Source organism: Phalaenopsis equestris, unplaced genomic scaffold (genome assembly GCF_001263595.1).
Source record: "Phalaenopsis equestris unplaced genomic scaffold, ASM126359v1 Scaffold000552, whole genome shotgun sequence".
Taxonomy (NCBI): Eukaryota; Viridiplantae; Streptophyta; class Magnoliopsida; order Asparagales; family Orchidaceae; genus Phalaenopsis; species Phalaenopsis equestris.
Window position 1 is genome coordinate 1,076,286 of NW_018164992.1, and position 24,011 is coordinate 1,100,296.

At 35.3% G+C, this 24,011-nt stretch overlaps 2 protein-coding genes across 2 annotated transcripts in view; one reads left to right on the forward strand and one right to left on the reverse strand.

Annotated features, from left to right (window-relative positions):
• The first annotated feature begins 6,838 nt into the window (after positions 1-6,838).
• LOC110029206 (T-complex protein 1 subunit theta) lies at positions 6,839-20,200 on the forward strand. The gene is made up of 13 exons (XM_020731388.1): positions 6,839-7,137; positions 8,090-8,352; positions 8,624-8,770; positions 8,858-9,019; positions 9,794-9,871; positions 10,657-10,790; positions 11,393-11,465; positions 11,548-11,625; positions 11,733-11,855; positions 11,958-12,052; positions 14,585-14,794; positions 18,262-18,319; positions 19,957-20,200. Exons 1-13 carry the CDS (start codon positions 6,990-6,992, stop codon positions 20,020-20,022), a joined length of 1,635 nt encoding a protein of 544 aa, XP_020587047.1. The 5' UTR covers positions 6,839-6,989; the 3' UTR covers positions 20,023-20,200.
• Positions 20,201-21,711: 1,511 nt separating this feature from the next.
• LOC110029191 (sec-independent protein translocase protein TATA, chloroplastic) overlaps positions 21,712-24,011 on the reverse strand; it is a 6,106-nt gene continuing 3,806 nt past the window's right edge. Inside the window, exon 2 of the mRNA XM_020731365.1 lies at positions 21,712-21,931. Within this exon, the coding sequence (XP_020587024.1) occupies positions 21,770-21,931 (162 nt within the window). The 3' untranslated portion in view covers positions 21,712-21,769. The remainder of the gene's footprint in view (positions 21,932-24,011) is intronic.

Here is a 24,011-nt window from a genome sequence, read left to right on the forward strand (position 1 = left end):
AATTTCCCTCATAAGTGCTAGAGGTTAGAACCAATATGTGGAACTTCAAGTTGAGTAAAGAAAAGAGTTTTGAGTTTCTAATGGTGAGGGTACCTTTTCTAGTTTTCTAAGACTAGTCAATAGGAAAGTCCTATGGCTAGACCTAGGCTACTAAAGAAGTTTCTAGACCTCAACCAAAAGTGAGGTCAACAGTACCTCAATACTTTTTCAGCAAGCTCCTTTGCATGTCATGAACTGTTTTGCTCATCACATGTCATTGGTACCATTGAAGTTTACTTCAAATGAGCTTCCATCACAAATTGACTTTGCCAAAGCAAATTTTCACATAGAGATATTATTTTGGGTCAGCGGGTTAGGTTCGGGTCTGACTCGAATCCAATCAACACGAACCCGACCTGAATAATAAACAAATTGAAAAACTCAACCTGAACTAAACCTGAAAAATATTTGGATCAACTCTAACCCATATTTTTTTAGTCATGTCGGCGTATTGGGCCAATTTTTGAAACCTATATATATTAATTAGGGTAAGCGGGTCAACTATAGGTTCTCCCCATATCGGGTCAACCTGTACCTGACCCAAATAATTAACGAGTCAAAAAACTCAACCCAAACCTTACCAAAAAAATGTTTGGGCCAACCTTAACTAGATTTTTCGAGTCGTGTTGGCCTATCAGGATAATTTTTAACACGTCTATGTTCACAAATGTGAATGTCCTATGTAAACTTATGAATCTTGATGTTGTCACAAACTCCCTTAAAGAAATAGTGATTTTCAAAACAAAAATTAAAATTGAAGTGAGCTTAAAGAAGTGTTGTCTAAAAAATGTTTCGATCTGAAGAGGGGCGACACAAATGTAGACCCAGTTAATATAAATAATTTTAGCATATTTTATCATTAATTCCCATAATAACATAAGGCTTAACATTTACCTTATAGATTTTTAGGTCGTTCTCCTTCCTTTACTAGCATGCTTCTCCAACTTTTCCTTCAAGCATTAAAGTAATTACACATGTATGCATGTGCACGTTCTAGAGGGCATCACAATCTCTCTGGCGAGGAGAGCTTCTTCGTTAATTTAGGGAAGGACTTGCGTGGGCTGCTCTCCTACTATTAGGAAAGCTTCATCTTGCGTGAAGAGACGTTCCATCAAACACCACGTTGGCAAGTTACTCTAATATCCCTCACATTTTCATTCTTTTCTAGCCATAGAAGTAGATTTTACCACGTGTTGTGGGTTCGGTCGCCCACACGAGGTGAGTAGGTTTGCCGACACTAATCAGCGCGACAACACGCCTTTGAATTCACCATTTATTTCTTAGAGGAAACCCTATGTTATGAAGCTTTTTTGGCCACATTCCTTTGTGAATTTGGGTGACTTCCCACTGTGTACCCTATATATAAATTCTAATGGGTCATAATCTCAATGTATCATGGTTTTAGTGCTTTTAACTTTCCTCGGAGGAGTTGGAATCATTGGATCTTGAAGAATGGAAAAAGCTTGGTAGTTGACCCATTCAAGAAGATCATGGAGCGATTGTAGGACAAAAAAAACTTTATAACTAGTCCATCCTACAATCAGTGGAGAACTTCTCCTATAAGAAATCAAATCATAAAGTTCTTCACGTTCCTCTCCAAATCTCGAGGCGACTACGTCGCACATCAAAGGGCCAAACCCTAGGTACCTATGTGAGAAGTTATATGAGTGTGGCTCGCTTTCGACTGTGATCATTCACGTTGTATGAGGAGTTGCATCACAACATGTGTCTTGCTTGAAGCATGTTGTATTTGCATCTTACTTTAGTCGGCCACCCCAACCCGATCGATATAGCATGTTGCCTCGACTCGGCCTAATCGACACAACACATTTGCCTCGACCGACCCCCCTTTCAATCAACATAGCACATAACCTTGTCTGGTTGCCCTGACTCAGTCAACCGATCACTTAGGTCTGACCGGGTGCCCTGGCTAGTTAACCTATCACTTTTGTCCGACTGACCATCCCAGTTTGGTTGATTGATCAATTGCATGATGTGTGCTTCATATATGTGTCATTTTTGTTTGTATGATGTTTCATATAATTTTTATCACATGTTTATGTTGCATTTTGAGTATTCATTCCTGCACTCACTCCACTTATATTATTCTCTCACGTGAGAATCATCTCATCTTGGGTCGCTATCTCCACGGCACGCCCACCTTTATGGGTCTCTGCCTCCACAATACACCCTTTTCTTCGGGTTGTTGCCTCCACGACACGCTCACCTTTCCAATTTATTGCCTCCACGACACGCCCACCCTTCCGGGTCACTGCCTCCGCACTGCACTCATCATTTGGGCCACCATCTCCACAACACGCTCACCCTTTTGGGTCACTACCTCCACAATATATTGTTCTTTGGGTTGCTGCCTTCATGGCACGTCACTCTTCAATGTCACAGTCTCTATTACACACCCACTCTTGTGGGACACTGCCCCAACAACATGCTCACATTTCGGGTCACTGCATCAATGACATACTCATTCCTAGAGTTGCTAGATTGCTGCCTCCACGACACTCTCATTCTTTCGAGTCACTGTCTCCATAACATACCTATTCATTTGGGTCGTTGTTTTAACGACGCACCACCCATTTAGGTTATTGCCTCCACGACACACCTAATCTTTGAGTCCTGGCTTCACGACACGCGTACCATCTTGGGTCCCTACCACCACGTCATACTCATTCCTTGGGTTGCTGCCTCCACGGTACACCCCCTTCAGGTCACTGCCTCCATGATGTACCTATTCTTTTAGGTCAATGCCTTCATGACACGCCCACTCTTTTGGGTCACTGCATCCATATATCTTCCAATAAGAGGTTTCCTCTACGACACATCCACCCTTTCGAGTCACTATCTCCATGACATACACATTCCTCTTTCCGCTGCCTCCAAGACATGCCTACCATTTTGAGTCATTGCCTTAACGACATCCTATACGTTTGGGTCGTTGCCTCTATGACAAGCCCACCCATTCGGATCGTTGCCTCTACAACGCAATTATTATTTGAGCCACTACCTCTACGGTACGCCCACTCTTTCAGGTCACTGCCTCTACTGCATAACCACTCATTGGGTCGCTGCCTCCATGACACGCCCATCTTTCTGGGTCACTGTCTCCACAACGCCCCAATCTATGTGGGCAGCTGTACGACATGCTTGCTTCCAAGTCATCGCCTCCACAACACACTCCACACCAATTCTATCACATGACTGTTTGCATTTGTATATGTATGCATGCATGAATATCAATATAGGCTCAATATGTGATTAACTCTGCGTTGATCACGATGTCTTAACTAGCATTGCTTGTTGAGTTGACCCAGTGAGAAATGTGACTTAAAACAATGAGAATGACACGAGTGTAATTATGCTAAAAATCAAAGGAATCTAACCAGTGTCACCTTGCATGTTACAGAGTTCGCCTATAATGGCCCTTATTTTAAAACTTAAATAACATATATTGTTATTTATTATATATGTCGTTTTATTAAAAGTATGTATGTAGCAAACTAGGTCATATGTATGACCAACTCTTTTCAAAATTCATCCTGCGTGACACCCTTTAGATCCCTTTGATATTTAGGATGGGGCCGGTGTGACGACCACGTTGAAGTCATACGTACCCGAAGAATTACAATGCACTTAGAAGCTGGTCGGTAAACTTCTCATTAAATTGTGTGCTAGGCTAAGATTTATGATGCTAATTAGTTTATTTTTATGCATATGAATATTGTTCTTTGTAGATTTGCTTGTGATAGTCAAGTGTAACTTTTATATTTTTTTGTGTGCTTACATGATTGATATACACGACAATATATTAGAGCATTCTTCAGCAATGAGTCATGTCTATAAATATGGACACACATGTATCATTAAGGGGGAACACGTAATGATTTTTACTAACATTTTACTTGCATTGCCATTTTGCTCCATAGATGAAAAGACACAACTTATTATATGCTGTGTGTTTATTAGGTTTATTGCTAATGTTATTTTCAAGTAGGTCAAGTTTTTATTTTGTCTTTCAAATGTATTTGATAGAGTCCCCAAACTAATTCTGTATCGGAAATAAGGTATGGACACGAGTTTCAAGACGGACGACGTATCGAACCACGTGACGGGGAGCAGGAGCGATAGCTCATGTCCCATACCTTAAGTTTGAATTCAATATTTTTGTATATATCTAAGATCGAGCATGTATATGCGGAGCCCACCACCTTTCTAGTTTTTTTTAGATATGTCACCGACCCAGCTGACCTTGTCATCTTTTATATTTTTCAAAGTGCTATTTCTTTATATTGGGTTTTTGCATACTTATATTGTTTTTTTTATTTCTTTTTGATTTATGTGAAATGTCACAAAATTTACAATTTAGGCTCATTAAGAACCATAAAGTTATAAATTTTCTACATAAAAATCATAATAAAATATTTAAGACTAATTAAAATTTAGGATTAAGAGATTTAATATTTTAAAATTTCTCTTTCAAATTGGACTGCATATCATGGATATCACCCAAGCCATTATGATAGAGCCCCCGTAATATCTAAGTATCACTCTAGATAACTACATTATTTGCACGTCCCAATGAGAAGCCCCCGTGTTTCTCTAACCCAATTGACCCAACATGGATTTATACTTAGGTGGTCGTCTAGTGCACTTATGTTCTTAAGAGACTCTTCATCCTAGACGGGGTGTAAGTTATTTTGTTGTAAGTGTTTTCAACTTTGTTATTGAACATCCATTTTTTTTCCAACGACATCCTCACCCCTTCAGTATGTATAAGTCCAACCACTTGAAACTCCACCATACATTCATATGATAAAGTTTCTTTCATTTGACCTTAGAGCCACCAAGGTCCATGCAGATGATGTAATTCACATATTGTTGATCGGGGATCTCTAGAAATGTTGGGTTAACTACCTTCACCACCATGCAGACTTAGGGTCATAGTAGCTTGGGATGGTGGGTTCGTGCTACCTTGACCCAACTACCTCTATCTTTTAGGGCCCCTTTTGCCTTCGTTAGTATCATCTCGATGACCTGATTGCCGATGAGCCACCCCCCCCCCCCCCTGATACAACGATTTGTCCTCTACCCATGTGACCTGGATGTGCTTTGACGCAAAAAAATTCCCCATCTAGACGGTTTGGTTATTATTTATTTTGAAGTGTGAACGAATCTGTTAAATTCTTATGATTTTGGTAAGAGATGAAACAAAACATTCGAGAGGGATATGATAAACATTTACAAGTTTTATGTATTGATTTTATAAATTAGTTTATTAACAGTGTAATTAATTTAATTTCAACAATTTTATTGAATTAACTCGAGTAGTTTTAATCTATTAAACAACAAAAAAAAAGTATGATAGAGAGGTTAAATTGTTAGGGAAATATCATGAAGTTAATGATTGAACTAATTCATAAGTATCTTCTAAGCAAATGTGAGTAGTTAGATTATTTTATGCATTAAATTAATGTTGTTTTAAATGAATATTTGCTTTATTAAATATTTTCAAATAACTATTTTATTCATGTCTTCTATTTTTATATTCTAAAATGTCATCGCAAATGGAAAATAATGAACATATGAAGTTGTATTTTAAATGATTTTAAATTATATGAAATGAAATGTAAATGATTAAGTTACATAGAATTACCTCATAATGATACTGACAAATGATATAATGCACCAACACACGTTAAAGAAAATTGTAAAGGTTTACATTAGAGTACAATTTGAGGTTACATTTGGGTACAATTTTGAGGGCGTATTTAGACACATTTTTAAAGATATCTTTGGGTATAGTGGTAAATAGTAAACACTTAAAAGTGAAAGGGAAGTAATAACTTTAAAATGAAAATTTAGGTTTTATAAATAAATGAACTGCATTCTCTTTTGATCATCAATACATATCATGTCATAAAAGTTTAATGAATGTTAGATCATAGTTACTCACAAAGTCATACTTACAGTTGCAATTAATGTTTTCTTTTAGGACAAGAAAATTTTTTGATTCATGCCTCGTAAAAGAGATTTGATTTACAGATAGAGTACTGCAGCTGATAGACACTAATTTGTATTGTAATTTTTTTTTTATTTTGTTATATATATATGTTAATTTAAGACTGTTCTCTAAAAATGATGTTGTTGTTTATAGATATTTAATTTTTATTACACTCCGTGGATTATTTACACTTTTTTATATATTAGATTTTTAGAAAATTTTTTGAAAAGTAAAATGAAACATTAATACCATCCGACCACAGTTCCCGCCTTAGTGAATTATAAGCCGGGGCGGGTCGTGACATGTTATATATCCTTATGATGGGTGTTATGATTCTTATTAAAGAATTAATTATCACGAGATCATCATGCATATTTAACAAGTCTATAACGCACTTGTTTACAATTTTTTCTTGGACATGCCTTACAATCAGTCCCGTAATTTTATTTTATCTTTGACGTGATTATTCATACTTTTGTCAACTTTATAATCTTTTTCATTAATTTTTTTTTTAAATCAAATGATTATTAGAGACTCCCATCATTTTAAATAATTGTTAAAATGAAGGGAGGATCCTTAAAAAACACTCCCAAATATTTTCTTTGGGGGATTTTCAACATTTAAAAACAATTGCCAAGCTATTATGTGGTATTTATTTAGAGATTTTCATCTTGAATCTTAAGCATGTGAGGTTTAGAAGTATTTTTAAAACACAGTAATAAAATAATTTTCTGATAAAACTGAGCTGATTATGAGAAACAAACCCAGCGGCCCCATAAAAACGTAACCGGGATCTTGGTAGCCGGTGTTTCCACATTTCTTCACTCGCTCGTTCTAGGGTTTAACACTCCGTCTCTCCGCTCGGGCCATCTTCTTCTAACCGGAGAACCTTGCGAATTGCATCGCGCATCTCCTACGGGCAGAGCCTTCGAAAATGGTGTTCCAAATGCAGCCCTACGGCATCCAAGGGTTGCTCAAAGAAGGGCACAAGCATCTTTCTGGGCTGGATGAGGCCGTGCTCAAGAATATCGATGCCTGCAAGCAGCTATCTTTTATCACTCGCACTTCCCTTGGTCCCAACGGTACTGAAATTGCCCATCCCCTCCCTTTCTTTCTCCGTCGTCTTGGATTTTAAGCAGCCATCTTTTCAAGTTGATGTTAGAGAGTGGTTTTGTTGATGGTGGATTAGTGAAATGAATGGAAGGAATCTGGCACGTTTTGTTATTGTGTAATTTTGGTTTTGAAGGGGGTAGTGGGATGTGGAGCTTGGAGAACTTCCAGCATGTTTGCCTCCTAATCATCAATCCATGACCCTCTTTTTTTTTTTGTAAAAGGCAAATTCAGGAGGAGTTTTGAGCCTTCTCGCTTGATAGTACTTGTTTATGGACGCATTGAAAGTACAGGAACTGAATTGTTTGATAAGCGGTGAACTTATCTGGTTTGGCAGCTTTGAGAGTTGGAAGGAGTTTTTACTGTTTTTTGTTCATGCTTGAAAAAATAATTGGTACTTATTTTCATTTTTGCCCTGAGCTGTACGCAAAAGTTGGCATGCTGGCATGCTGGCATGCTTTTTCTTATCAGTTTCATGGTTTTGTTTATTTTTTTCAGTTTGGAAATTGTGAGCTTTTTTTCAAGGCTTATTCCATGCAATATGTTTGAAAAGCTTGAGCTTTTTTCAAGGCTTATTTTATGCAATTTATTTATTTATTTAATAGTTGGAAATTGTGGGCGTTTTGCAAGGCTATTCTTCATGTGAATTTAATCAATTTGTTTTGCATTGAAGAAACTAGCCAAGTTTGAAACTGTTTGAGATGCTGGGCTAGGTCACTTTTTGATTTTGCTCATTTACAACCATTTTTGGCCTTGGTTTTATCAGTTAAACAGTCCATGTGATTTGTGTGTTATCTTTTTTAATGAATTTCCAAATGCTTTTATAGTTTTTAATGTTATTGATGGAATTGCCTTACACTTTATAAAATTTATTATAATTTTCCACAATGTTTTGTGGTTTTCATATTTTCATTTTCTTTCCAGGCATGAACAAGATGGTGATCAACCATCTTGACAAGCTCTTCGTTACAAATGATGCTGCCACTATTGTAAATGAGCTTGAAGTACAGCATCCTGCTGCTAAGATATTGGTGTTGGCAGGCAAAGCTCAACAAGAGGAGATTGGAGATGGGGCTAATCTCACAATATCCTTTGCCGGGGAAATCCTCCAAAATGCAGAAGAGCTCATCAGGATGGGGCTCCATCCTAGTGAAATTATAAGCGGATATACAAAAGCCATCAACAAGGTTCTATGTTATTTCTAAGAAACTAATCATTTTTTATGGGGGTTTTACTTGCATACCACTCAGATCTTATATCTTCACATATTTAACACCTAAACTCTACCTTTTACATTTATTCCATCCAGATATTCATATCACATAAAAAATACTGCTTTTTTAACTTCTAAAATGTTTAGGTGTTAGATATGTAAATACATAGGAATTGAGTGGTATGTAATTCTTCCATTTTTGATATATTTCAACCTCATTTATACTCAATTTGTTTTTTTCTTAGACGCTAGAGATTCTCGATGAATTGGTGGAGAAAGGATCGGAAACTATGGATGTTAGGAATAAGGATGAAGTTATTTATAGGATGAAAGCTGCAGTTGCCAGCAAACAATTTGGGCAAGAGGATATTTTATCCTCTCTAATTGCGGACGTGAGTATCTTTGTACCCCGCCACTGTCCCATTTATTTTGGCTGTTGCTCAAGAATAATATCATAGGCAATGCTATTTTAATGTTAGGCTTGTATTCAAGTTTGTCCAAAGAATCCTGCAAATTTCAATGTGGATAATGTGAGAGTTGCAAAACTTGTTGGCGGTGGTTTACAAAATTGCTCAGTTGTACGTGGAATGGTCTTGAAAAATGATGCCATTGGCAGCATAAAAAAAATAGAAAAGGCCAAGGTGATTCCTTCTTACCAGTTATTTGTTTATTGAATGAGTTGTATTAAATTTTCTTTCTACCCCATATTTTCTCATTTGATGCCTCTGTCCTCTTGTGAGATCAGAATTATATTTTTATTTTTTCTTTGTGGATAACATTATGGAAGGGTGTAGCTACCTAACCAGTGCATAAAGCTCCACTAAGTTTATTACTTCAACAACTTATAATCAAACTAAGGATTTTTATACAATGATTAGCTTTGAATCTTGGTTTTAAAAAGACAATCAGATCCGAGATCTACTTGAGCAAGCAACTTGTAAGGTGAAAAATGGTTCATATTTACTTTCTAGAAGTGCTTATAATAACTATATGATTCATGTTTCTTGAATTTATATTATTTCTGAATATCTTGGGTTATAATTCTCTTAGGTAATCCATGTTTTGGCCATCACTTGCATCCCAGAACATATTAGATGGCTTTGAAGATGCATAATTCATTGCCTTTCAGATTGTGATTGTACTATTATGTGATGAAAGCTTATCTCAAGACCTACCACTAATCCTTACATCAAGTCTCTATACCTTTCACTCTATTTTTTGTTTACGTGGGTTACATGTAACTATGCATTTTTCAGTGTCTGTTATGTTTGTGATTTATAATACAACATAATGTTGTCTCTTTTGTTGTTGTTAATGCTCTTTACTAACGTGAGTGGTATTTTTGATATTTATAGTGCAGCTTTTAGTACTGTCTCTTTTGAGTAAAACTTTGATACAATTTTTTGTTTGTTTAGATTGCTGTATTTGTGGGAGGTGTTGATACATCTGCAACGGAAACAAAGGGAACTGTTCTCATTCAAAGTGCTGAGCAGGTGTTTTTATTTCTACACTATTGCTTTACAGGTTATCTATCTGTTTGAAGAAATTAGTCCTACACACATTTTTATGCTTGCAAACTTTGTCACTCTTCTAGCTTTTCAATTTTTTTGCCATTCTTTGTAATGTGAATGATAGTTGACTTGACTCAAATAGGCGATGCATTTCTTTGTTTACATATTTTAATCTACTGAATTTCAGTTTTAGGAACTGTGCATGACTTATTTGATGCTTTAAAGAACAATAAGTTATTGAAGGTAATTTTAAAATTCTATGTGCGAAATGAGTATAAACTTAAGTTTTCAATTTGTTTAAATTATAAATGCTCATTTGGAGCCATATTATAAAGATGTCCCAAAAGGTATTGGAGCAAAGGTCGAGCACAATATGCTTTTTGCGAGCAAGTTCTGCTGTATTGGTCATTCACATCAAAAGTATTTGCTAATCATTATTTAGTGGGCATGTAAATTCGAGTAGAAAAAGAAAGAACTGGCCTGAATTAGGAACATACGTCACAATGTATTCAGAAAAATTGGACGAATTTTCCCCACGATTCTATGTGAGCAGTAAATTTATCAGTTTAATTTGTTTTAGATTATTTTACTGTTATTAAAGTTTGAGAAGAAATATTTTTTACACGTTTTATGGTAAGTGAGATTGTATTATGTTCTAATATGTTTGACTTTTTTTATTACAATGAAGTCTCACATTATAGGCTTGGTCTATATTTCCTCAATTTTGTTTCTAGCTGAGTTATTGTCTCATAGTTTACTATTTTCAGCTAGAAAACTATTCAAAAACTGAAGAAGCAAAAGTTGAGGAGCTCATTAAAGCTGTTGCAGACTCTGGTGCCAAGGTGGTTGTTAGTGGGGCTGCTGTAGGAGAGATGGCCTTGCATTTCTGTGAACGTTACAAGTAAGTTAAATTTTTCCAGTTACCATTCACATTGCAGTTACATTGAGCTAAAATCTTAAAGAACTCTTCAATCATCCAACACGATTCACGCTGGAATTTGCTATATTTTACTTTTGTGTATAGGAATATCCAATCAGATTTGGTGTATTAGGATAACTATACTTGAATTTTTAAATGGTCCAATTCATTGCATTATCTGTGTTTGGATTGACTGCTTGATTGTTTGACAATGATAAATTAATCTGGTTGAGGCACTGATTAACATCCTTTCAAATGTTTCTTTATTTTTGTGGAACGTATACACAATATTTGTGATTTTTTGTTGTTTGAATTTATTATAGGAGTTTGTCTGCAATGCAAAAATTTTTTATTTTTGCAATGCATTAACTTTGTTATATGATAAGAATTATTTGTTGAGCATAGTTTAGTTCGATTTATATTAACTTGGCATATTGTTTACATGTGCTTGCACAAATACATATAAGAAGCACGTCCTTGTGTATTTTACATGCTTTTTTTTAACAATTTCAAATCAATTCAAATTTGAGAAGTCTTCCACAATGTTTTGATTAATGTTGCTATCCTTATTACCCATCTTTCAGACTCATGGTTCTAAAAATCAGTTCAAAATTTGAGTTGAGGAGGTTTTGTCGCACAACTGGTGCTATAGCTATTGTACGTTATCACTCCTATTTCTTTCCGCTACTCGGGTTATTGTTTCTGCATGTAGCACTAATTTCTCTGATGATAAACACAGCTAAAACTTAGCCAACCAAATCCTGATGACCTGGGCTATGCTGACTCCATCTCAGTTGAAGAAATCGGTGGTGTTCGGGTACATTTTATCATTTAAAAGAGAACCCTTTTTATGATGATATCTTGTCTTACCTGCCGTCTATCCGCCATTATATGTTAAATCTTAACTTTATGATTGTGCGACAGGTGACCATTGTGAAGAATGAAGAAGGTGGAAACTCAGTAGCTACCGTTGTTTTACGTGGAAGCACAGACAGTATTCTCGATGACCTTGAAAGGGCTGTTGATGATGGTGTTAATACATATAAGGTATATTTGTCATTTTACATATTGTTTCATGGTGAGATAGAAGCTCTATTCAGGACCATCACCATGTTAATTGTTTAATGTGCTCTTTTGCGCACTTTACAGGCTATGTGTAGGGATAGTCGTATCCTTCCCGGGGCTGCAGCAACTGAAATAGAATTAGCAAGAAAGTTGAAGGAGTTCTCCTTTAAGGAAACTGGGTATTTCTTTCTTCCTCAATAGGCATTTAAAAAAAGGGGCATTTACATATATAGCACCCAATTCTTATGTATTTACATATCTAAAGCTCAAACTTTACTTTTTTACATTTATGTCACCCAAATCTTTCATATCACAAAAACAAAATATCACCATTTTAACTTTTCAAAAGTGAAATATACCTTTTCATGCATGGTTGAAGTGTCATATTTGTAAAAATTGAAGTGTAGGTGTTAGATATGTAAATGTATAAGAATTGAGTGGTATGTAAGTCTTCTTTAAAGAATGACATCATACCTGATCTTTTGGTTCTTGCTCCCATCATCATTATTAGTAGTTTTATCTGAACTAATGGGCTTGGTTTCATGGATATTGCTTCTCTATACATTTCTGGTTTGTGTTGGACAAAATCTTTACTATAATTTACTTATATTCTATGGGAGCATTTACATGCATACCAACTAATTCCTATGTATTTACATTTCTGACGCCTAACTATTAATTTTTTACTTCTATACCACCCAAATCTTTTATATCACATAAAAAATACCAATATGTTAACTTTAAGAAAATAAAAGTTTGTGTTAGATATATAAATAAATAAGAAATGAGCGGCGTGCATGTAAATCTTCCTATTTTATTAACTTCTGTAAAGTTTACCTATAATATTATCTTCCCAATTCTTCCCAGTAATTCTATCTACCTCTCATGCACCACCTGATTTTTTTTCTCGTTAATATTTAGTAGGTTTTCTAATTTTTTTATAATTCATTATTACACTGTTCTTTATGTGCATTTTGTCTGCATTGTATTCTTAGTTTTTGTCTTTTTCTAAGTATTTTATTATTTTATGGTAATATTCAAAGTCCGTGCGTTGGTGTCCTTTATAATTATCAATTTGTGGTTATTTGTATATGTCATGACGATTGGTATCAAAGCATGTTGCATTTTAACCAACATTTATGCATAGTGTGATCACAGTTTCTTTCAATACTTTTTTGTCCCATCACAATCCTAAATTATTAAGAATCTTCGGATAAAAATTTCAGAAGAGCCGACCGGTCTCTGATCATTGCCAGCAAGAGATCCGCTTCCCAACTTCTGTAGTCTGTTTTATTTTTTATATTTCTGGTCTGTAAACTTCTTAAAGTTGACAGTAAACGTATTTTTTCTTCACTGTCATTTTCCCCTTAAAATTATTTATTGAACATTGCAAGTATATCTGAATTCTTTCTTAAAACAAATAAAGTTCATATATATATATATTTTTTTCTTTATGAACATATAATTTTTCAATTCAAGGTCATGTAAATTATGATTTTACATCAACCATTTATGTGTCTCGTTAGTTGTTGCAGTTATCATTATAGATTAAAATTTCAACTTCTTTTTTTCATATAAAAATTCTAGAGTAGGCTTACTTGCAATGTTCAATAAATAAGATTACAGAGATTAGAGACAGTCGTCTTAGATGGTTTGGTCGCATTAAATGTTGATCATCCGATAATCTAGTTAGGCGAGTAGATATTTTAGAGTCTCGGCTTATGTTAAGTAAGGTAGAGGTAACTTAAAAAGACCTGAGCTTGTTGTATAAAAAATGATCTTAATTTATTAGAATTAAATGAAAACATGACACTCAATAAGACACTATGGAGAAGAAGGATTCATGGAGCCGACCCCACTTAGTGGGATAAAGACTTGTTGCTGGTGTTGTTGCTGTTGTTGTAGGTTTGCTTGTCATTTGTTTCTAAAACTAAAATTGCTATTTTTCTTCTTTTTAAGTAATCCATGTCCTATTATTATTGTTAAGATGGATTTTGGGTCAATTAGGATGAATGTGTGAAATAAGTGTTTTAAGAAAACTCAAAAGTTTGGAGGGATTTAATCCATTTAGGATGAGTACAAAACAGGTTACTTTAGTTTGGATATGTGCAACAAAGAAGAAAGAGGAAGAGAAACTATAAATGAGGAGCAGAGTTCTGCAATTTGTAGGGCTTAAGAAGGAAAAATTGCAAATTGCAGGAAAAAGTAAAACGCTGTTTGAATATTCAAAGAGAACCAATATAATTACTTGAACACTAAATACTGTTCTAAAGAAGCATAAATGGCCATGAAAGAATGGCTAAACTGAGTATGTGATGTGGCTGCTGCTTTTTAGTTTATGCATTGAGATGCAAATTACAATTTAAAAGTTTCGAATTATAGTGCTTTTTAGCACCTTAAAAAGTTTACCTTTTTTTTTGTGTCATTTGCAAAACAAAATTATTTCTGTGTAATGTGCTTTTACATGAATGATTTTCAAAGAGTTCCCAACAGGTTTAGCTCTGTTTGTTTTTACATTTGTTTTTTTTTTCAAATTTTGCTTTGCCGCATAAAGCTTCATCATGAAATTTTAAATCTTTTTAATTATTGAATAGTTAATCAACAGATTCAAGTTTAAAATTTTCTGCTGCTCTGTGTGTGCTGAGAGATGACTGAAAGCTTTCCCCTTTCATAACCTTGATTGTTATGATTTTTTATCCATATTTTTATAGGTTGGATCAATATGCTATTGCGAAGTTTGCAGAGAGCTTTGAAATGGTTCCGAGAATCTTGGCTGAAAATGCAGGGCTCAATGCAATGGAAATAATTTCTTTGCTGTATGCTGAACATGCAGCTGGAAACACCAAAGTGGGAATCGACTTGGAGGAAGGTGTTTGTAAGGATGTATCTGCTCTCAAAATTTGGGATCTTTATGTGACAAAGTGAGTATTTTTATAATATTTCAGATGTTCTATTTTTCATTCGAGTTATTTTGATTTTATGCCTATTTTGTGATGGGAAGAAAATCTGACTCTTCTATTAAGGGTCTATTTGGGGCAGCTGTAGCTTCTCAGCTTTTCAACTGCCCCTGCAGCTGCTCTAGGAAGCTGTTGCGGGGAAGTAGCTGCGGGAAAAATAGCTGCCTGTTTGATGCAGCTGTGTGAAAACAACTGTGAGGTAGCTGTTTCTAGAAAAAATGACCATTCCGCTCTTGTTTGATAAAATTGTCTAAAAAGGAACTGTAACAGCCACATTTTTGAAATTTCAGAAGCAGAAATTCATTTCAAAACAGAACAACTTCAGATACACCACTCACTTAACAGTGAGTATCAAAAGTGCAAAGAAAAAAAAAAGAACTAATAAAATTACAAGTAAAATGGTGATTATATTATTTTTTGCATGAGCATACTCAAACAGACAGCAAATACATATGTTTCATACGAGTTAGAATGACAATGGTGACAATGAAGTTCTATTGCCCTCTCATACACAATTTTCTTATTAAATGCCCCGGAGGGGTAGCAATATCTAAGCATAGAGTGGCATTAAACAAATTAATCAAAGGCTATCTAAGCATAGAGTAATAGAACAGGTTTAGATACACAACTCATTTAACAGTGAGTACCAAATGTGCTAAGAATAAGAAAAGAACTAATAAAATTACAAGTAAAATGGTGATTACATTATCTTTCGCATGAGCACGCACAAACAGACAATAAATACAGATGTTTCATATGAGTGAGAATGACAATGATGACAATGAAGTTCTATTTCCCTCTCATACACAATTTTCTTATTAAATGCCCCAGAGGGGTAGCAGTATCTAAGCATAGAGTGGCATTAAACAAATTAATCAAAGGCTATCTGTTTTACTGCCTCTTATATGGGTGTGTGTGCCAGTGAAAAAAACAGAGAAGAAGTACAGATGTTTCATAGCAGTTAAAATAGCAATGGTGGCAATGAAATTCTGTGTCCTTTTCAACAACAAACTTCTTATTATATGCCCCAAAGGGGTATGAGTATCTAAGCATAGAATGACATGAAACAAATTATTCAGAGGCTATCTGTTTTACTGCCTCACATATGGGTGTGTGTTTCACTGAAAAAAATAGAGAAGTACAGATGTTTCATATGAGTGAGAATAACAATGGAGGCAACGAATTTCTGTTGTCCTTTCATACACAATTTTCGTATTATATGCTCCAGAGGGGTGGCAGTATCTAAGCATAGAATGACATTAAACAAATTATTCAGAGGCTATCTGTTTTAGTGCCTCATATATGGGTGTGTGTGAGTGAAAATAATAGAAAAGAAGTACAGATGTTTTATAGCAGTTAGTGTAGCAATTGTGGCAATGAATTTTTGTTTCCCTTTCACACACAAACTTCTTATTATATGCCCTAGAGGAGTATGAATATCCAAGCATAGAGTGGCTTGAAACAAATTATTCAGACGCTATCTGTTATACTGCCACATTTATGGGTGTGTGTGTGAATAAAATAGAGAAGAAGTACTGATGTTTCATAACAGTTAGAATAGCTTTGGTGGCAATGCAGTTTTGTCTGCCTTTCACACATAAACTTCCTATTATATGCCCCAGTGGAGTATGAGTATCTAAGCATACTTTGCCATGAAACAAATTATTCAGAGGCTATCTATTTTACCGCCTTATTAATGGGTGTGCATGAATTGAAACAAAATTAACTTCTCAAAGCATAACTTCTGCCAATTCGATTTGCATGAGCATGGTCGAACATGGCATCAACTGCTGATGTTTCATATCAGTGAGAATAACAATGGTGGCAACCGAGTTCTGTTGCTCTGTCATACACAGTTTTCTTACTATATGCCCCAGAGGGGTATCAGTGTATAAGCGTAGCATGTCATGGAACAAAATTATTCAGAGGCAATGTACTTGACTGCCTCATTTATGGGTATGTGTCTCATTGAAAAGAGGAGATTCTTTAAGCATAACAAGAACAACTGACTTTTCATGGGGGTGTCAATAAGAATGGTGGCAAAGAAGTACTGTTGCCCTATCATAAACAATCTTCGTAGTTTATTTCCCAAAGGGGTATCAATATATAAACATAAAATGACATGGATCAAATTATTCAGAGGCTATCTACTTCACCGCCTCATTTATATGTGTGCGTGTCATTGAAAAAGAAAACTTATCAAAGCATAACATTTTGCAATTCGACTTGCATGAGCATGCTCTAACAGACAAGAACTGCTGATGCTTCATAGAAGTGAGAATCATAATGGTGACAATCAAGTTCTGTTGCCATATCATACATAATTTTCTTACTATATGCCTCACAGGGGTATCAGTATATAAGCGTAGAATGGCTTGGAACAAATTAATCAGAGGCTATCTACTTTACCGCCTCATTTATGGGTCTCTGTATGTTATTGAGGCATATGCTTCATCTGACTTTTTGAAAGAAAAGGTCGTTTGCATCAGCATTCTAAAAAAAACACAATGAGCTCGAGATTTCTTATGGGTTTGAGAATAAAAATGATGGCAATGAAGGTATGTTGCCCCTTCTTACGCTTTTGGCTTACTATATACCCTAACACATGAGTGCTACTCATCACATAGTAAGCTTTCTTAACCAATCAACTTCACTGACACATTTCTGGGGCTAAACATATCATTGGTATTTTGCTTTGTATGAATATTCTCAAACAGAGATAAACGGATAAGAAACAACCATCAAACCGACCAACACAAATCAACCACCAAAATCAAATAAACACAAGAAAAACTTCACCGTGCATATCCACGATAAATCGGAAGTTTCTCAAAAAAAAATATTAGTTGAGAATAGCTATATCGGAAGGAGAAGATCTCTGGAACTACGGTTAGGGCAGCGGAAGGTCACACTCGGCAGGACAGCTAAAGAAGGCGGGATAAATAAAGAAGGGACCAATTAGGGGTACGGGAGTAAAAAAGCGGAGCAGTAACGCGGGCAGCGGGGTCTCACCCGCGGTCTGTGTTTCGCCCGGATTCGCGGCCGCAGCGAGCGAAACGCCATGCCACCCTAAACCCATGCCAAACACTACTTTCCGGTGGCCTCCTGCCGCATCGCACAGGGACAGCCGCGCCAAACGGGCCCTAAGAAGAAATTTTTTTCTCATTTGTAAATGTTTATTTTACATATATATATATATTTATATTTGTTAAATAAAAAAGTCCCAAACAGGTCCTCAGTTTATTAACAAGGGAGCTCGCCTGTGTTGATTTCACAACTACTTTTGTTTTGCAAATATAACCTTCTTTTGATTAATATTCCCTATATTGCCAACAACTCATCTCTTTTACTGATTTTATTTCTTTTTCTTGCTTAAATCTATTGAATTCTCATTATCTATCCTTTTGCTAATATTACTCCCTTTTGAATAGGTTTTTCGCTCTCAAGTATGCTGCTGATGCTGCTTGTACTGTTCTGCGAGTTGATCAGGTTAGCATCTCTTCTTTCCGTCTAGGGGCATTTACAAACATACCACCTGATTCTTGTGTGTATACATATCTAACATCTAAACTTTATTTTTTTACATTTATATCTCCAATTTCTTTCCTATCACATTAAAAAATACTATTATTTTAACTTTTAAAAAGTGAAATACGCCTTTTCATGCAAACGTAACGCGACGGTTTAGGTATTAGATTTGTAAATACTTGAGAATTGAGTGGTTTATGTAAATAAATATTCATACCATCTATTGTGTTTACCTACAGCTTTATTGATGCTACAATTGCTTTCTATTTATTGTTTGATAAAATGAATTTTTGTACTCTCCGGCTGATGAAGAGCGCCCGTAGCTCCACTGAAAGTATGGGATTATGAGTCTCATTTGCTCGGCGTTGCACTCAATTTGAGGAGTTTTAACACATGGGTATGGATAAATTGGTATGCATGGTAATGCTGGCTCCACATGCTCAAGGGCAGTTTTGGGGCTTGTTACGCATTGGGGTGCAATTGAGTCTTGCTGACTCACGAGCTAGCTTGAGCTCGGCTCGATAGATGTTTCATGAGATGAACTTTGATGTTCTAATGAACCTGGCTTGTGCTAACTATAGCTCCACTGAGCGTATGGGATTACGGGTCTCATTTGCTCGGTCTCGCACCCAATTTGTGGGACCCACATAGGGTGGCCTTGGATTTGGTATACATAGAGTTGTAATTGAGTGGAGCTGACGTGTGAGCTGGCATGAGCTTGGCTCGACAGATGTCTCGTGACACAAACTTGACGATCAAACGAACCTGGCTTGTGCTAACTATGATTAGATTTGTTAGGTCCTGATCCCTAATTGTTTGAAAACATTAATATAAAATAAATTTAAAATATATTAGATTTCAGGAATTGAATTATGTAGTTATTAAAATTATCTAAAAATTTGCTGTTCTTTTTATTTCTCCTGTAGGTTCTCATTCTGTTCAGGGACATTAACATACATAACCCCCGATTCTTATTTATTGTATTTACATATCTACACCTAAACTTTATTTCTTTACATTTATACCTCCAAATATTTTATATTATATAAAAAATAACACTTTTTAAAAACGAGAAATGCACCTGTAATGCAGAAGTAAATTGTCAGATATATATATATATATATAAAATGAAGTTTAGGTGTTAGATATGTAAAACACATAGGAGTTGAGTGGTATTTAATGTAAATCGTACTTCTTTTTATCGTTTTATTCTTATAGTTACTTGAATTATAATCATCTTCCGACTGTTTTATTAAATGAATTGGATTGCGGGCTGGCTCAAATTCGTAGAACTGAACTCGAGATGAACTTGAATTCGTTTAGTGAAACTAAGTTCAAGCCAACGACTACTTGAGCTCAACCGGACTCGGGAACACGAGAAAAAAAAGACGAACGCTATCAAGTCCATTTTATCAGAGCATTAGATTTATTTATTTTTGGTGTTTAATTTGATTTAAATTAACTCAACGGTTAAATCTTATTAATAGCATGCTACCAAAGACCACATTGCTTGTATAAATGTACTCTACAATATTAATTCCCAAAATGTAATTAAATTATAAACTCTAATATTCTTTTATTATTATTATTTTTTGCAGATTATAATGGCTAAGCCAGCTGGTGGACCAAAGAGAGATCAGCCTGCAGGCATGGATGAGGACTAGGTTTTTTTTTTGGTGCCTTCAAACTGTTTCCTATTTCTAAGCTCTTGTGTTTGTTGGCTGAATCCCCCACTCTTCATAGAAAAATTTTGTTTACAGAGGAAGTGGAGAACTTTGGATGTTTTCTTTTATGTATCATCTTCATCCTTTCTGTTGAGTTGAAATTGTTAATTTAAGTTAATTTGTTGAGTATTTTAATGTTTATTTCATTTTTTTTTTAAAATATGACTTATTTTTTAAATCACATTTTAAAAATTGAAATGGTGGTATTTTTGATGCGATATGAAAGCTTTGGGGGTGTATTAGTATAAAAAAATAAAGTTTAGCTGTTAGATATGTAAAAAGTTGCAAATGGGGGGTGTATATATGTAAATGCACCCTTTTTTATTTTATTAAATAAATTTGTTTTAAATTAAAAGTTCACATGAATTTTAAGACATTATTATTTTTTCAAAATACTCTCAAATTACAGAAGTTTTAACTTTATGCAAATCTTATACATCATTAACATAACCATTTTATAAAAAAGTATAAATGTTTATTCGCTTATGTATTTGATCGAACGGTAAATTAGCTGTGGTGAAATTGGTAAAAAAGGCCTAATTACATAAATTCGAAACATCATAAACTGAGCAGTAGCTAAAATACAGGCAATTTGAAAAAACAAACCATATATAAATAGTATTGAAATATTTATTTTTTAGAAGTTATAGAATGCCAAAGCAATCTACATTAAAAATTTAAGGAATGGATGGTTTGGCTGTTTTGTGTTTAAGACCGTCATCATAATCAGTTAAGTTATAAATTTAGGTGGTGAAAAGCTTCTTTTCTCAACCCGATCTATTAAAGCACGACGGTCGTAAGGAAACAGTACCCCACACACACACACATTTTATATATATATATATATATATATGTTTTAAAAGAAAGGTTTACATAAACATCACTATATTTAACATCTAAACTAAGAATTTTTACATACATATCACCTTACCTACAAATTAAAAAGGGTTTCACATTTCAAAACCTAAAATTTCAAGTTTAGATGCATAGCACACAAATCTTCAACATTATATCAAAATCATTGCCATTACCAACTTAAAAATGCCTTTATATGCATAGGTTAAGTCTCGATGTGCTATGAATGTAAATATTAAATTTGAGGTGTTATATATGTAAATGCAAAAGAATTATGTGGTATGTATGTAAACTTAAATACCACAAATGACACTGAACAGAAAACATTATCAATAGAAATGAAATGAAACAAAAACTTAATAAAAGAAATCCAAAATCCATGAGATGAGACTGATGGGGAAATGATTATGACAATAAGTATAGGGGGATTTTACATAAATACCACAAATTCCTATGAATGTACGTATCTAACATCTAAATTTTAACATAAGAATCTTCAATATAGCATGAAAATACACTTTTCCATGCATGCACTTTAATGTAATTATGACACTAAAATGTTATAAAAATAAATATCAAACCTTTGGTGTTAAACATACAAAACATAAGAATTGTGAGGTATATATGTAAATCCCCCTAATTATCAATACATATGAGCTTATCCAATACCTCAAAACAATTTATTTGCACTAGTTACCAAACATGCAAAACACTAAAGAAAAAACATAAATTTAACTAATTTCAGCAAATTTTACATTAAAAGAAAGTCTAGGAATCTGCAAAATAAGAAAAAGAAAAATACATATTTATCTATCCATTCGGATATAACAAATTAAACAGTAGTGTTCTCCTGTGTACCTGAAGCTTCAAGCTCCTTTTTCTCATCTTCTGCTCCCAGAATTTCAGCTGAAGCATTGGGGTTCTCAGGAGGAGAAGGGGACTGAGTTGCCTTTTCTGGCTCCTTCTTCAGCTCAGTCTCAAACTCCTTTGCTGCCTGAAAGTACATAAATTTAATGAACTTAAGAGATTTTATAGGAAGATTTACACATCTAACACCTAAACTTCAATTTTTGCGTGCATACCACCTCACCTATGCGCATCGCACTTTTTAAAAGTTAAGAAAATGATATTTCTTATGTGATATGAAAGATTTGGGTGGCATAAATTGGGGCATTTACATACATACCACTCAATTCTTATATATCATCCATCCTTCTTGCTGTTTTCCTGCAAAAGCTGCCTTTCGACGTTGCCGTCCACTTCCAGCCAGGCCGCAACCCCACCTTCACTCACGCAGCAAGACGCAACCCTTACCTTCCCTCTGCAGCCAGCTGCAAACCCTTACCATCTTCCTGCCATCCCACTCACCTAACCAACAGCCAGCCCTGTTGGAATACAACCCTAGTTGATTTGGGTGTCGTGTTTTTTGTAATTTCTTATTCAAGTGTGTTAGTTGTAACCTTATATTTAATTTTTTCAGTAATATTTACTTTCTTTGTTGTTTGAGTTAACTCCGGTACCAACGTAAGGCCTATCCTTAATAAGTATTGCTTGAAGTTAATGAGAAATTAATAAAACCAAAAATTATCAAATAAAAAATTATGATAAGTTGTATTATATAAATTGTAAATTTTAAGGGAAGCAACAACTAAAATTGCTAAAATGATGCAAAGAAGGAAAAAAAAAAAGGGGTGTAGCCAATGCTGGTAAAATTATAGTCCCAAGACTGTCAATAATGGAAAAACAGATGATAAAGCAAGTGAAGGGGGATCACGTGCAACTAAAACAATCATGAAGCGTTTTATAGAATAAATCACTTGTCACTTCTCAGATTGTTCCTTGATATATGTATATATGTGTGTGTGTGTGTCACGTACCTCAGCATATTGGTTGACATCCACAGTATTAAGACCCCTCAGGTTCGGGGTTCGAATCCCCTCTCCACAGTTGGCTTTAAGGAGATGGTACTCGAATTGTTACACATTAGGGGTGGCTGGAGGCTCGTATAATAGTCTTTGGTCATTCCTTTATATATATATATATATATATCGATTGTCTAAATCTGTCTTTTGGACTGTGCCCAAGTAATAAAGTTAGACTTTGCGGAAAGAAGAAAGAGAGGAGGTTGCCCTGTCGATGGGCAAAGAGGGGTGGTCCCTAAGCTCGACAGCCTTTATCATTTCACACAAGTTCGGTTACAAGTGAGGGAGTAGGGAAATAAACTCCCTACATGAGAGGGAGAGAGAGTGCCCAAGGGACCCCCTTTACATGCCATGTGGTCCTCTATTTATAGAGAAATAAAGGGGGAAGATGGAGATTATATTTGTACCCTTGTTTAAAGGAGAGTAGTGAAGGGTATTTTGGACATTTGCTTGCTTGGACTGGCCCTCTTAGAGCTTCCCGTAGTTGGACTTGTCGGCGTTGAATGGTCGATCCAAGTGCCCGATCGCCCCGGGGTGGCCGGTAGGGCTACGAATTTAGCTCAAAGAACGTTAATCTCTCGAAGATTGATTCAAATTTTGGCTCAGATCGAGATCGATTAAAAATAAATGAGCCGAACTACGGGTAAAAATTTTTGATAGAATTTTTTTGAGCCGAACTGTTAATTTATTGAATTTAGCTCGAAAATCGTTAATCACTCAAAAACTAATTTGAATTTTGACTCAGATTGAGATTATATCAAAATAAGCGAGTCGAGCTGCAAGCCAAAATTTTGGATTGAATTTTTTTTTAGCAAGTTTTGGGCCGACCCCAGGTTGGTTCAAAATCAAATCGTTAAAAGCCCTAGTGGCCGTCTAAGGTGGCCGACTTTCATCCCTCATTGTGGCCGACCGACTGGGGTCGCCAAGCTGGTCGGCCGACCGATTGGTGGTGGCCAACCCAGGTGGTCGACCGACAGCTCGCAGGTGGCCGAACCATGTTGGCCGACCGATTGGCGGTGGTCGACCTACAACTTGTAAGTGGCCGACCGACAGGAAGAGTGTAGCCTGTCAGGGTGGCCGTTCCGATGGTTGCATGTTTATTGGTTCTTCTCCGATGACAAATCGTTCTGCTCAGCAATATATATATATATA

Bases quoted from the DNA above. Each gene is read 5' to 3' on its own strand.
- LOC110029206 (XM_020731388.1), top strand. From the start codon at position 6,990: ATGGTGTTCCAAATGCAGCCCTACGGCATCCAAGGGTTGCTCAAAGAA. The intron at 9,020-9,793 runs GTGATTCCTTCT...TTGTTTGTTTAG, and splicing joins AAAAAATAGAAAAGGCCAAG to ATTGCTGTATTTGTGGGAGG. The intron at 18,320-19,956 runs GTTAGCATCTCT...TATTTTTTGCAG, and splicing joins CTGTTCTGCGAGTTGATCAG to ATTATAATGGCTAAGCCAGC.